Genomic DNA, 13,347 nt, shown 5'->3' on the forward strand with positions numbered 1-13,347 from the left:
ATCTATTTGTTGAGATTCAATTATATGATTTTTGAACCTTCCCATGATAAAAAACATCGTCATCCATAGCTGCCTATAGGAATACTTATAATCTTCAAACTCTAAAAGTATGTTTTAGAATTTTCTTCTCAATACTGATGAAAAGTTTTTTTTAGATTTGGAGAATTTCCAATGCATCTCCTTTTTTTCATTTTTATTTGTTTTGGCTTGTTGCAATGCAACAAACACAAGTACTTTCAGTATACTTCCCTACTGAAACCTATCTGCCAGATTTTGTGCACTGGTAATTGGCAATTAGAATACAAATATATTCTTTTCAGCATATAGAACCATCAGGCAGCTGAAGTGTATTCTTTTGCATATTCGTGGGTTATACTGTGAAAGGACCTAGTGTACCCAAGGGGAGCTGGGTGGCAAAGTGGCCATGCATTAAAGCCAATTATATGTCATACATAAAAGTGCACGTTAACTACTTGAAAAAATTCACATTTATTTACTGTCAAACCGTGTTAAACTTTACACTGGGTATTAGTGATGGGCTCATTATTAACAGGTTTACACAAAGGGATGAAAAGAAAGGCAGAATTTGGCTGAAACAATTTACATTTCATTAGAACTTTATCATAAAATAAATTAATTACTAAATATAGGCAGAAGGAATATGGAAGAGTAATATTTATGTTTTATTTCATTTTTTAAAAAAGAATAGGCACCTTTTGTTCACTAGAAAGTTTGTGAGAAGTGCCCAGTGCCCTCGCTGCCCCCCGTTCAAGAACAAACAGGGTGACACAACCTTTTCTAGATTTCACCACATTTGTGCAAGGCATGGCGTAACTGGCTTCAAAGAGTTTTCCCCCCATAAAACACGCTCTTTTGGCAATAAGAAATTTAAATGTAAGAATAAGGACTAACATGTCAAAGCAGAACACTGTATACAGTGGAAAATAAGTGAAAATGGGTAGAACTTACCATGACAAAGTGTAAGAAAAAACATTTCATAACATATGTGCAACCAAGAGCTTTTCACAATATTTTCTTCAAACTCTTTAAAATTATTTTTAATGACAATTCTATTTCAGTTGGACACAAATGTATTTATTTTACCCTAGCAATAGAACAAAATATAATTTCTTTAGCCATTTTTGAAGAGTTCATTGTACAGTTGAGGAAACATATGAAATAAGGCCTGTGGCTTGATTGCTAGTGGTTAAACATGTTTTCAATCTTTGCCTTAATGTAAAAGGTTTGCAGTCAACTGCAAACTGCTGCAGAATATCTCTCCTGCTTTTCCAAGTCTTGTCAGGAACAGTAAGGTACAGTAAATTTGTCCCACAGGATTTTAAAGCCTACGTCTTGTATATAATACAATGCAGGCCTACAAAAATGGTGCAGCCATATTTACAAATTTAGTTCACAAACTGCTGCAGTAAAATGGCTGGAAAGTTCTGATTTGTTTGTTTCACAATTTCTCTAAACAGCAGCAGAATCTTAAAATACCTGGTTGGCATCTCTTTTCTTTGTAACAAATAATTCATTTTAGTATACTCTGTATATACAAAGTTTTTTTATGTTTTATAAAAATTCACAGAACTGCAAGGTTCAGTCATCTTTTTTTTACACTGGAGAACCACAGGTCAACAGGGCCATCTCTTCAAGCAGAGTTTCAGGGAGCTGCATAGGGCCAATGGAGTCTGTCTGCATTCACTACTTGCGTGTGGCCTCTGGAATTCCTTAGTGGCACTATTAGAGACTTGTCACCAGCTGCATTTGTCCTTCTCTGACGTCTCCTTCTGGAATACACCCTTCTTTGTTAATGGGGATTATGTACCCATCGCTATTGCCCCTGCTGATCTGGTAGCACACCTGAAGCTGGTGGCCAGCTCCAAGGTTTGGCATGCTCTTATAGTAGATGTCCTCGTTCTCACTCCTCCGGGACGGAGACAGGTCTTCTTCCATGTCGGGGCTGCTCTCCTGATAGGGAGAGTCTCTAAGGTTGGGCATGCTTGTGTACAGAGAGTCTCTGTTGGGGGACTGGAGGTGGTCCTCGGCCTCGGCTGTCAGCTGGGACACGTAGCTGTCAGTCCCCTCGGGCTTTGCTTTCTTCTGGGGCTGGTACAGAAGGGAGTGAGTCCTCTGAGGGATGAGCGGGGCCTCGAGCTCTTTGTGATGGAGCTCCAGCCCAGGATTGTCACCGTGCATTAGAGACGAGGCGTCTGCCACGATAGCGTCGTCTTCGCTGCTGCTCCCTCCGATCACAGGCTTGACTGGCAGCGTGAGCTCGAGGTTGTGAGCCTTGCTGCCGCCCCGCAGGTTGTTGTGCACTAATTCTGAAATGATCATCTTCTCAAAAGCGGCGTCATTCAGACTTAGTCCACAGTCCACAACCTGCACGCCGTCGTTATAGTCCCCCTTGCGCAGTGAGTAGCTGTTGTTAAAATTACCATTTAGCGGTAGAGTATCCATGGCACTTGTATCCCTGGCATTGTTCAGTGAATGTCCTGAAACAGAAAAGGGAGGGGTCCCATTACTGCCTCTGTTCCTGATGAGAGGCTCGTTACTTCTTTAGAACAAAACTTTTTAATGTCGTTCAGGACAAAGTTGTATTCGAAAGCTAACACTTGGAAAGTGTCAGGCTTTCCCGCGTTCCCAACTGTAAACAGTTGCAACCCCTTAGATAACAGGAACTAGTGTGAAAAAATAATACTGTTTTCTGGGGAGGGAAGAGGGCATACAGAATGTTGATTTATCAATTTTGAGGAGACGGTATTTATCAATTGATTTTTGGTCAAATCTCTGACACTCTTACAAAGAAGACTTCACTCCATGCCCTTGCATAGTTAATGCAAAGCAATTCATTAGTGACATTTACATTTTAAAGTACGAGACTATGGTTTGTAAAAATAAAATTAACAGAATTTGTCCTAAACAACACTAAATTAAAAGGGAATAAGTCACATACAAAAACTGAAGGCAAATGTACAACATAAACCCACAAAACTGGCAAGCAACTCTTTAAACAACATTCTAACATTTCCTTTTTCTGGAGATGAAGTAAAAAAAAAAAAAATGAAGAAATGGACAGACACAAAGAATTCATGTTTAACAAAGATAGCCATCTCTCACACTGACTGGACCAGGGGCCCACAAGCACCATCCAACCACACGATAGACAGCAGGTGGAATGACTCACTTTGGACAACTCACATCATGTCTGTCTGCTCAGGCTATCTGGCCTAAGAGTAGCTGATATATAAAAAAAAGTAAAATGATTTATTGTAACATGATGAAGAATTTCTAAGCTTCTCAGCAACTTAGTCAGAGCAAGGGTTCAACAAATTAGATTACCAGCAATAGCAGCCTTTTGCTTTTTCATTGAATATTTCTTATGATTTTGAACTTTTGTTTTGGTACTAACACTCTAATAGCAATGGCCCCAGGCTTCTAATGGTCAAAGTTTGCCTGCAGCCCTGCAGTTTGCATCAGTCACAGTGACAGCTTCTAATGAACCAGCAGAGTCTACTATACGAGACTGGCCCACAGACACCATGGGCATGGAGGTTAAACGTAGAAATGTTAGGAGATTTCTTAAATATGGGTCACAGAAATTAAACCAAGGATAAGTATTAACTGTGGAATGGGAAAAGGGTGTCAGCCTTGGCTAATACATTTTTATCTCTAAAGGAATGAAAGATTGGATACATCTGCTGAAGATATGAAAAGAGGTTTAGGAGGAAAAAAAATATGGTAACATGCTCTCTTTGTATTTTTCTACAGACACATAAACATGTAAACTAAGACATCACAGTGCTTCTCAGGCAGATGAAAAAAAAAAGTTTTAGAGAAAATTAAATGGTCTGTACCATGGAAAGTTAGGTTATTCATTCTCAAAATCCTAGAGAAAAAAATCACTTGTCTACAGATAGGTCTGGAAAAAAAAAGAATGAAATGATGTTATTGAAATGAAACTGACCACTGTGAGGCTGCTGCATTGTATGCAAGGCTTGGAGGAGTTTAGGAAAAAAAATTAATTCTTGGAAAAAATAGGAAATTTCCCTTTTTAGTGCTCACTCCACTTATAAAGCTGCAGATTATCCTAGAAAACTTAATGTCACACCAATAAATAACTCATAATTGCTCAATTAATTATCATTAGCAGAAAATAAGAAAATAGGAAGGATCATATTGTTGATTCACGCTATTTTAAAAATTCTGATCCAACTTCTACATTTGAAAAATTGACAATTCGGTTCGTATTATGCTCCGTGGCACATATAACAAAATGAAGTAACGATAGTTCTTTGCAAGGCTTCCTTCAGCCTGGTTGACATGATTCACTAGCTTTATAAATTCATATATGTGCCACAAATTTTAGAAGATCTATTACTAGGAAACACTTGATGTTTTAAATTACAGTGACTCGGGGATCGGTTGCTAGCATTTGTTTCCTCCATAGAGGTATGATCTTGTCATTTTTCTTTCTTTGTGTTGTTGTTTAATAAATATAAGAATATATACTGGATAATCCAAAAGGTGTTTTCTATGATATACTGCAGATCTAAGCACATCTTTGGCTGGTTTTGAAGAGGCAACTTTTTCTGCCCAAGTTCAGGTAATTCACTGGAAGACTTTCCACAGCCTGTAGCAAGATTACTGTGGGAATGCAGAAATGATAAGTCAATTATTCAGCATTCGGGTTGACAGTACCTCAGGCTTTAAGAAGCAAATTATTTCAGCATTGCATGTACTTAAGTATGAACAGCATTTGCTACAGACCTCTATTACTGACAAAAGGCAGTACATGTAAATGTACTGTTTGAATTTGGAAACATGTGAGTTGCAAATTGTGAACCACTTGCCCGCTGAGTCTACTTCATGACTGCTACTTATGTTTTAATTGTGCCGGTTAAAAATCATGCTGAAAAAATTTACATTTGATAGGCAAAGTTAAGTTTTACTCCCATACTTGTCTCTCTGTAGGTTGCTAGAGGAAAGCATAAGGAAAGTAAGAAAAACAAGAGAATGAAAAGAGAAGCTGCAGTTACGTTAAAAAAGAATTTCAAGAAAAAAATGGAAACGAAGTTCTGTGTTTAATTTAGTGGCAAATATCAATTACAAATAAAGATTATATGCTAATAGTAATTATGTAATAACTTTCACCAAAATCTTGCAAATTCTGTTAATATTAAATATATTTTTACAGTAAATAAGCTATTAGAAAACATAATAAAACACAGGATGGGTTAGTGACAATCTCTCCTCCTCCCCCCAAAATAACTACAGATAGAAACTAACTAATACTAACTTTATCCTCAAAGTTTTTTAAGACAAAAAGAAAAACTACCATAAAGCTGCACTATACTATAGTGTGGTTAGATTGACAATGCTGGATGCAGTTTTCTATACCTAGGCATCCAAATTATCTTTATTTAGCTAAGTCATGCCAGAAACAAACTCTGTCAGCAAGCTTTAGAGTCAACTGAACAGTATATTACATAGATAGGATACCTCTAAATGATATAAATCTTGAAGATGGGCTCTCGGACCATGTGATGTCAGTCCTGTAATAATATATTAAGATTTATGCCACCTGTGTCAAAAACATGGATAATTATTTGTAAATACTATCACGACTGAATTTTTACTATACTATAATATAGTGCAGTTTTAGAAGCCTGGCATGGGCAATACCATAATTCTTTTTAACTGAGAAATTAAGGATATAATAACAAATATATGGCAACTTGAGTATTCTAGAAAAAGGGTAAAGATCAGAGCTCTGTTTGGCAGCAAAGAAAGGTAGTTGTATTCGTAAGTATAAGCACACCTGGTGAGTTAAACACGGGAGCTGAAGGGGCATTACACACAACTGTTTCAGCGAGCAATGTGTTATAGGGGTTGTTAGTGCCGTGGGGCCGGAGAAGAGGGTTTGTTAGTAGGTAATTGCCAGTCATTCCTAAAGCAAAGAAACAGAAAAAGATACATCAGTTCTCTTGTTTTAGTGTTACAGTTGCAGTAAAGTACTTTTTGTATTCAACAAGGGTAGTGGATAAGTTGGCAAAGGAAAATCTGCTGAAATTCTCTGACAGTATTTGAACTACTAATTTGAAGGAGAAAGGGGAGAGGAAAGTTAAATTTCAATAATTCACAGGTGCTTTCTAAGTCCCCCAAGTAAACACCTGCTGAGGATGACATTTACTAATTTATACAAAATCACTGTTAAACAAAAATGGCAATTAAATGCACAGAGATCAACATTATGTTTCGAGATGTTACTGCTTAATATTAAAAACCTAACCACTGAAGCCCAAAAGAGGGAATCTCAAACTTTCAGGATTTACAGGTGTGGGATTATCCCTCATGAAAACATCTGTGTTAATACCAACTTTGATACAAGCAGGAGGAAAAACAACTTTCACAAACACGTAAAAAGTATGACGCATTGCACCAAGCTTCTCTTAGTAAATGCAAGAGCACACATGCTGAGGGGAAAAAGAGAGACTGCGTATAATGAATTATTAGACCATTCACCAATTCCATGTAGCAAGACTTTTCCTTCTATGATCTTATTTGCCAGGTTTCAAAAATGAATCATTGAATAATTCATTTCCTTTTTGACAGTCATCTTAACAGAATTAGGTAAAACATCAGAGCAGTGGGATAAACACACATTTCACTCATTCTAATTGACAAATTACAAACCTTTCAATACTTATCAAACATATGTTTTGCATAGCTAATGTAATTTGGCTAAAAATATTTTAAAATTCAAGTTGGTTTTGATGCCATACATATGCTTTTTTCATTTTAAAACAGAATCTCATCAGAACAATGCCAACAATGAAAAACGTCTTTAATATTCCATTGTGATAAAATATATTACATTATAACAGTACATCAAAACTGAAATTACTTGATAAATTACCTTTCTAAGAACATATAAAATAATATATGATTTTTTTCATAATAAATTGAAATTTACTAAGCTTGTACTCAGCAATGTGTGTGTGTAGATGCACTTGTCCTTATCTTGCTAAGTTATTTTATTTGCCATATTAATTTAAGTTAGAATTATACTGATTATGTGATGAGTATAATTGTAGACACATTAAAAATAACAATTCAAATGTAAAAGTTACTTTGTAAGTTCTCACATATTTTAATTATTTATGAAGAGTTACTATAAATGTTTTTAACATTTACTTTTTGAAAGAAATATAAAAACAGAAGAATTTTACAAATAAGATTTTTTACTACAAAACTGGCACTGTTTAATGTGAGCAGTAGTTATTCTAATTATATTAATTTTTTAAGAAGAAAATTTTCATAAATGTACATTTAGAAAGGAATAATTTGTATCCCTAGGAACATATTTTAATCTGTGGCAAAGTATGTTCTCAGAAATTACGTTTTCCAGCCTTACTCTATTAATGTGGAGTTTGAAATTATACTTTTTGCATTACATTATTGAATAAAAAGAATTTATATGTACTTTAATAAAGGATAAAAGATGACTCAACAGGTTTAAGAAAGAGCTTATGATATAAACTCATTTGAGAGAAAAAGTCAGTGTTTCCTCTAGAAATACTGTAAATTGGCAAAAGGCGCAAAATTTATATAGTAAACTCAAATTTTCCTAGTAACTGACCTTGATTAAGTGTTGAAGTGCTATTGATGTCACCTGAGATAAAAGAAGATTCAGATTGTTTTCTCACAGTGTCATTCCACATCCTTCTTATACGACTCTATTAACATAAAATAGCAAGACACATGTTATGTTAGCTTTCCCAAGCTTACCTTACAGTAAAGAAACACAAAAATTTACCTTAAACAATCTGTGTAAGATGATCTTTTGACTTTAAAAAAAAAAGTGTATTGATTCTGTTCTTAAACTTAGGAAGTCTATACTGCTGTGTTGCTTCTTTATTAAGGAGTATTTAATCTTCTAATCTTAAAGAAATGTTCAATTATCATCTTTTTTTAAAGTGGAGATGATGGTTGACTAACAAATGTTTATTGAATGCTCCCTGAGTCCTATATTATGTGAGTTTAGGATACCAAACTATTATGACATACTTCTTAAAGAAGTATAGCTCTCGAAAAAGGATGTTTATACCTAAAGAAACATCTTGCAGAAATACTTCAGAAGATATTAAAACCAAAAAACTAAGAGGGCAAGTATTTGCTACCTAGATATTATACTGAGAAGACAATTAGTGCATCTGAACAGAACATGTCTCAGAAGGCATTCTATAGAGAAGGTTAATTAAAGATGCTGTCAGAGTCTTTGTTACCTGTGTGCCAGAGGAATAGCGAGCACTGGTTCTGGTGGTGGACGCCTTCACCGAGCTGTGGGGACTCTCAGTCGGGAGGCCACCGCAGCAGTATGAATGTCTGAAGCACTTGCCGTATTCTTTTCGTACCTGCATGGAATAACCACGAGACCGAGGGGTTAATATAAACATACTTGCTCCTCTTGCTCTCTAATTAAATGAGCAGAGCAGATGAAAAGTTCCACTAACCCTTTTCCATGGAGATTACAAAATCAAATTCAATTGAATTGGTAATCGGAAAAACACCTCTGTCCACTAGACAGTTCAGTCGGATTTTAAAGTGTGATATAACATGTAGAAATATGCTTTCTACCCTGTTATTATTGTACGAATGTAATTAATACAATGGTAATATTTTAAAAGCCTTATTCTAGCAATAGCCTTAGTCAACCCAATTTTCTATCTCATGCCAAGAAAATAGGATAAAAACTTAGTATTTTCCTTGCTTAATTACATTTAACCACTTGTAACTCAGTCATTTAAGTTTCATATGCTTTATGTCCTCTTAGGTAGGTCAACACATAAACTTCTTTTACTGGATTGCAGTGTTGTGGGTAACTTCTTTATAATGAAAGACTGCACTGGCACAAGAATAAAGGGGAAATAATGTCCTTTGATACATATGCCATTAATTAGGATGGAATGTTTTCTTCATTTTCTGATGTGTCTAGCTCTAACACTTAGTGTAGAGAGTCTGAGATGCTTATTCACTTCATTAGCACATAAGGGAACTATTTATGCAATTTCCATTCACATTAATGAGTTACCCATGTAATTTCCCTTTTCCCCTGAAGCTTGGATATATGAATAGATAGAAAAGTTCTTAGGCCTAAATGAAAGACTACAGTTTAAAAAGTGGAGTCCAAGCAATGCTAAATAATAGGGCCCCACTTAGGTGGTCAAGAATTGGGAGGAGTGGGGGATATTTCTGGATTCTGTGAAGCTATATCTTGGCATACAAATATGCTTCATGTAGCTAACAGCCAGACTTTGAAATTATAAGGAGGAAGGATGGAAGGCTGCACATGAAATTATTTTTTTCTAGTAGGTTTCAAAACACATTCAAAGCCCCCTGACAACCTTCCACACCTCCTCCCTGCAGATCATAGTTCTATGACCATTGTCACTGCAAAGACCAAAACTCTTGACACTTATTCCTTGGGAAACTAGAGAATTAAAGTCACTAATGACCTTTAAAATCTAAGTGCACTTTCATTTTCATTCTTTTAGCTTTATTTAATTATAGCTATTAGAACAAATAACAAAGTGGTTGAACTTTCAAAGTATTTTCTTTGTCTAAATATACTCACTCAAGCAGTTAGAACCATGATTTTAACTAAATCATCTTATATTATGTTCTAACAACTCATCATGGCAATATCCAGTATGACGTATCCAAGACTAAGTAGAACTTGTTCAAATGAAGTGAAACACAATAACTTAAAAGAGAAAATTGTTAATTAACAAGCACAGCAATATCTCTGCAAAATTAATACACAAACCCTATGAGGAAATAATGATGATGTCATTCTTTTTCTGCTAAGTTTATGCTTTATCAAAAACATCTGACAGAAGTTATGATGATCATCTGCATGTATATAACCTGCTCATCTACGTAGAAAATATTTAAAAGCCAAAGTAATTACAAGGTCATACCTGTATAATATTTAGGAAGTTAAAGTTCAGTGTTATTAAATAAGACATGATACACCAAAAAAATTTTTGCACATTTAATGGCTATTAACTGCTCTGAAATGCTATATAACCAAGACAATGGCAATCACAATGGTATTTTATCCAAATAATACCCTCTGGTGTTGGTTTTGCCTAATGCCTATATTGCTATGAATGTACATTATCTGTCAGTATTGCACATTCCACTGTCATTATCTCAAAATTATAGCTTATTCCGAGCTGATGGAAGTAACAACACTATCATCTTGTCAGGACTGAAAACTTAATAGTTTTCACTTTCACAATTCTATTTCTCTGTTCAATTTAGTGACCAACTAGTAATAACAGAATAAAAAGACTACATTAGGTATGCAGACAGGGAAAGGATGATACCTAGTGAAAGGCATGGAAATTTTAAACTTAAATGGCAGCTAGTTTATTCTCTTAGGTTTACATCTTACAATAGATTAAAATTTTTCATCTGCAACTTTAATTTTTGAATCATTTTTGCTGACTCCACTTAACATTAAATCAGGACAAAATAATAAGATGGGAAATATGAAATTATTGGGTTTTAAATTCTTTCAAAATTACTCAAAAGGCAACATTAATATTCATACTTATATATCTTATGCTTTTAAAATTGATGCCGTTTAACCTTATACTCAATTTTTGTTTTGAACTACTGTATTCCTTATACTGAGAAAGAACAAGATTATTTAAATTTTTTTTTATCTTGTATACCCTCTGCACAAAGCATTTTTGTAGACTTCAAAGAAAAAATCTTACAAGTATCTAGTTTATAATATTGCCAAATTGAGATTCAAGAGATGACTGGTGTTGACATATCTTATATGTGAAGCCTGAACCTCCTGACTTGCATTACAATTAATTTATGAGTAAAATATGATGCTATTAATAATATGCCAGTGGTAACTTAAAATCTCTATTAAATGTATTATTTTCAAATCAAAGAACAAGTTTTCACTTACTTTCTTTTGGAGAGCACAGTGAAAGATGAAAATGAACACTCCCTGGAAAGCATTAAAGATGGTGAAGAGATATGCCATCACAATAGTCTCCTCATTAATAAAAAGCAACCCAAATGACCAGGTTAGGCCAAGAAGACATAGAAGAGCGAACGCGCCAAGCACCCAAGACCTGAAAAAATAAAATGAATTTTATTAACAGATTCAATGAGAGAACAACACATATCACACTTAAATATTAGCATATCATTAGTAGCAGTTGACTTTCTCTATGTTCATATTCAAATTCAACAGCATTTTGGCTTTAACCTTTCACTGATTAAAGAAAGAACAATAGCATTTAGTACTGCAGTCTCCAGTGAAAACAGCAACAGCAGGTATGACCTTTTCTTATTCAGAATAAATAAGTATGAAAACTATATTAAAATACAAGGTGTAAATTAACCCCCATGACTCTATTGTCTTTTATGTGCATTGTGGTAAAAGGAATTAAGGAGTCCTTAATTAGCTTACTCCTATATTTTCAGTCCTGTGGTGCACTCATGACACTGAATAATGTGACACATACAGAAAGGTTAAATGGCAGATAATCACTTAACACCTGAACTTCAGATTCTAGGAAACTAATCTTAGGTGAACCTAAGGTTTTATAACTAAAGCATGAAGAAGCCTAGCTGAAATGGGACAAAAACATGAGAACAACTTCAAAATAAAATAATTTTGGAGAGATTTCATCATGAATAGCTTAAGGAAAAAAGAACTGTAGAAAATAGGACGGAATGAAAGGATTTAAAGTCAGTGCATTCCATGTCTAACTAATGATCTTACTTGATAAATGGCTTATTATCTTCATAGCTAGAAAGCATTATAAGCAGAAAAGAGAAACAAAATTATTAGACAGAATTAAAATAGAAAGTAATAAGAAAGCATTTATATATTTTATAAAATTAGTCAAAATTAAGAAAGTCAAAATGCAGAGGCAAGCAATTAAAAAAATAAAGGCATATTATAGTTTAAAATACTCTAGCAAATAAGATATTCCAAAATAATTTAAAAGTTAAGGGCAATTCATGATATTGACGGATTTGTAAAAATATAAATCATGCCATAAATTTGTTAATGTAGCATTCTACCTTACCCAGGTAAGTCCGTATTATAGTAGCCATCACAAACACGGTAATTACTGGTGTAGATGAGAAGACAGAAAGAGGAAAAGGAAGAAAAGAGAGAGATGCTAAAGATTAGCTCTCTCTCTTACCATGCAACATGCAATGAAGCTGGCACTAACCTATCTAAAACACCTAATTTAAAAAAAATTACCTTTACTATAAAATCTGCCATTTTTAACATTTAAAATATTTTCTATACCCCATTATAACCAACTTGAACAATATCTCCTCAGATTTTAAATTAACTCATATTTTAAAAAATAACTGAAAACTCTATCAATTTTTTTCAACAGCTATCGATTTTTTGTAATTGGATAGCACTTTTTCCATTGATATTTCCGTTTTTTCAACCCTGAATTAAAGTAAACATTTATTTAATTATCATGAAAACAACAGATAATCTCCAAGTTAACAATAGTAATGGAGCAAATTCTCTTAGGAAAACAGGATTAGAAGTAGAAACTGCTCAGAATCCTTAAATCAAAAAGTCATTTAACAAAACAAACTTAATATAATCATATCAGTCATGCAAACAGGAACATCATTTTGAACTGCATTTTAAATTTAAATGAGATTGCTAGTTTATGGAATTTCCATGAAGGCACTAAAACATTTTTTTGGCTCTAGATCATGACAGAAATTATCTAATTTCTGACCATTGTCTGTGACATGGTAACAGTGAGATTCAAACTTGATCAGTAAAATTTCATTCTGAATAATTTCTACAGTTGAAAGATGGTATTCATGTATTCACTGTGGAGAATATCTTTCACTTAGTATGTCAAGCACTAAAATTAAAATACAAAATACTTACTTAATGTTTTCCAACCTGCTAGAATCTGGTTTTAATGTGTTCGAGTGCTTCACCATTTTGCATAATGTGATCACCAGAAAGATAATATTTAGCTGTTACAACAAATAAAGAAAGAATTAGATAACTATGAGAAAAAGTTAAATACATTATTACAATATACTTAATGGGTTAATGCAGTTAAATATCAATAACATGAGTATATGGTAGACACTGACTCAATTTTAGTTTACTTATCATTACTTATGCAGTGATCAAGTTGAGTCTACATGAAAAATTTTCTGGCCATGTATGACTGATTTTTTTAATAGATCATTTGACATGAAATTGCAACCTCATTAAATAAGTATCATGTGGTGATGATTAAATAAATT

The 13,347-nt window shown here is 34.0% G+C and overlaps 1 protein-coding gene across 13 annotated transcripts in view; it reads right to left on the reverse strand.

Annotated features, from left to right (window-relative positions):
• Positions 1-470: 470 nt before the first annotated feature.
• ADGRL2 (adhesion G protein-coupled receptor L2) overlaps positions 471-13,347 on the reverse strand; it is a 295,989-nt gene continuing 283,112 nt past the window's right edge. For 6 of the 13 annotated variants that reach the window (XM_043877653.1, XM_043877651.1, XM_043877652.1 and 3 more), the window contains 6 exons: positions 12,977-13,068; positions 10,997-11,165; positions 8,292-8,420; positions 7,646-7,742; positions 5,825-5,953; positions 471-2,498 (listed from right to left, as the gene is read on the reverse strand). In XM_043877653.1, the coding sequence (XP_043733588.1) occupies positions 1,744-2,498; positions 5,825-5,953; positions 7,646-7,742; positions 8,292-8,420; positions 10,997-11,165; positions 12,977-13,068 (1,371 nt within the window). In that variant the 3' untranslated portion in view covers positions 471-1,743. Of the gene's footprint in view, positions 2,499-5,505; positions 5,588-5,824; positions 5,954-7,645; positions 7,743-8,291; positions 8,421-10,996; positions 11,166-12,976; positions 13,069-13,347 lie in introns of all 13 variants that reach the window. The other 7 variants (XM_043877657.1, XM_043877656.1, XM_043877655.1 and 4 more) reach the window with 5 other exon arrangements.

This window comes from Cervus elaphus, chromosome 20 (genome assembly GCF_910594005.1).
Source record: "Cervus elaphus chromosome 20, mCerEla1.1, whole genome shotgun sequence".
Classification (NCBI taxonomy): Eukaryota; Metazoa; Chordata; class Mammalia; order Artiodactyla; family Cervidae; genus Cervus; species Cervus elaphus.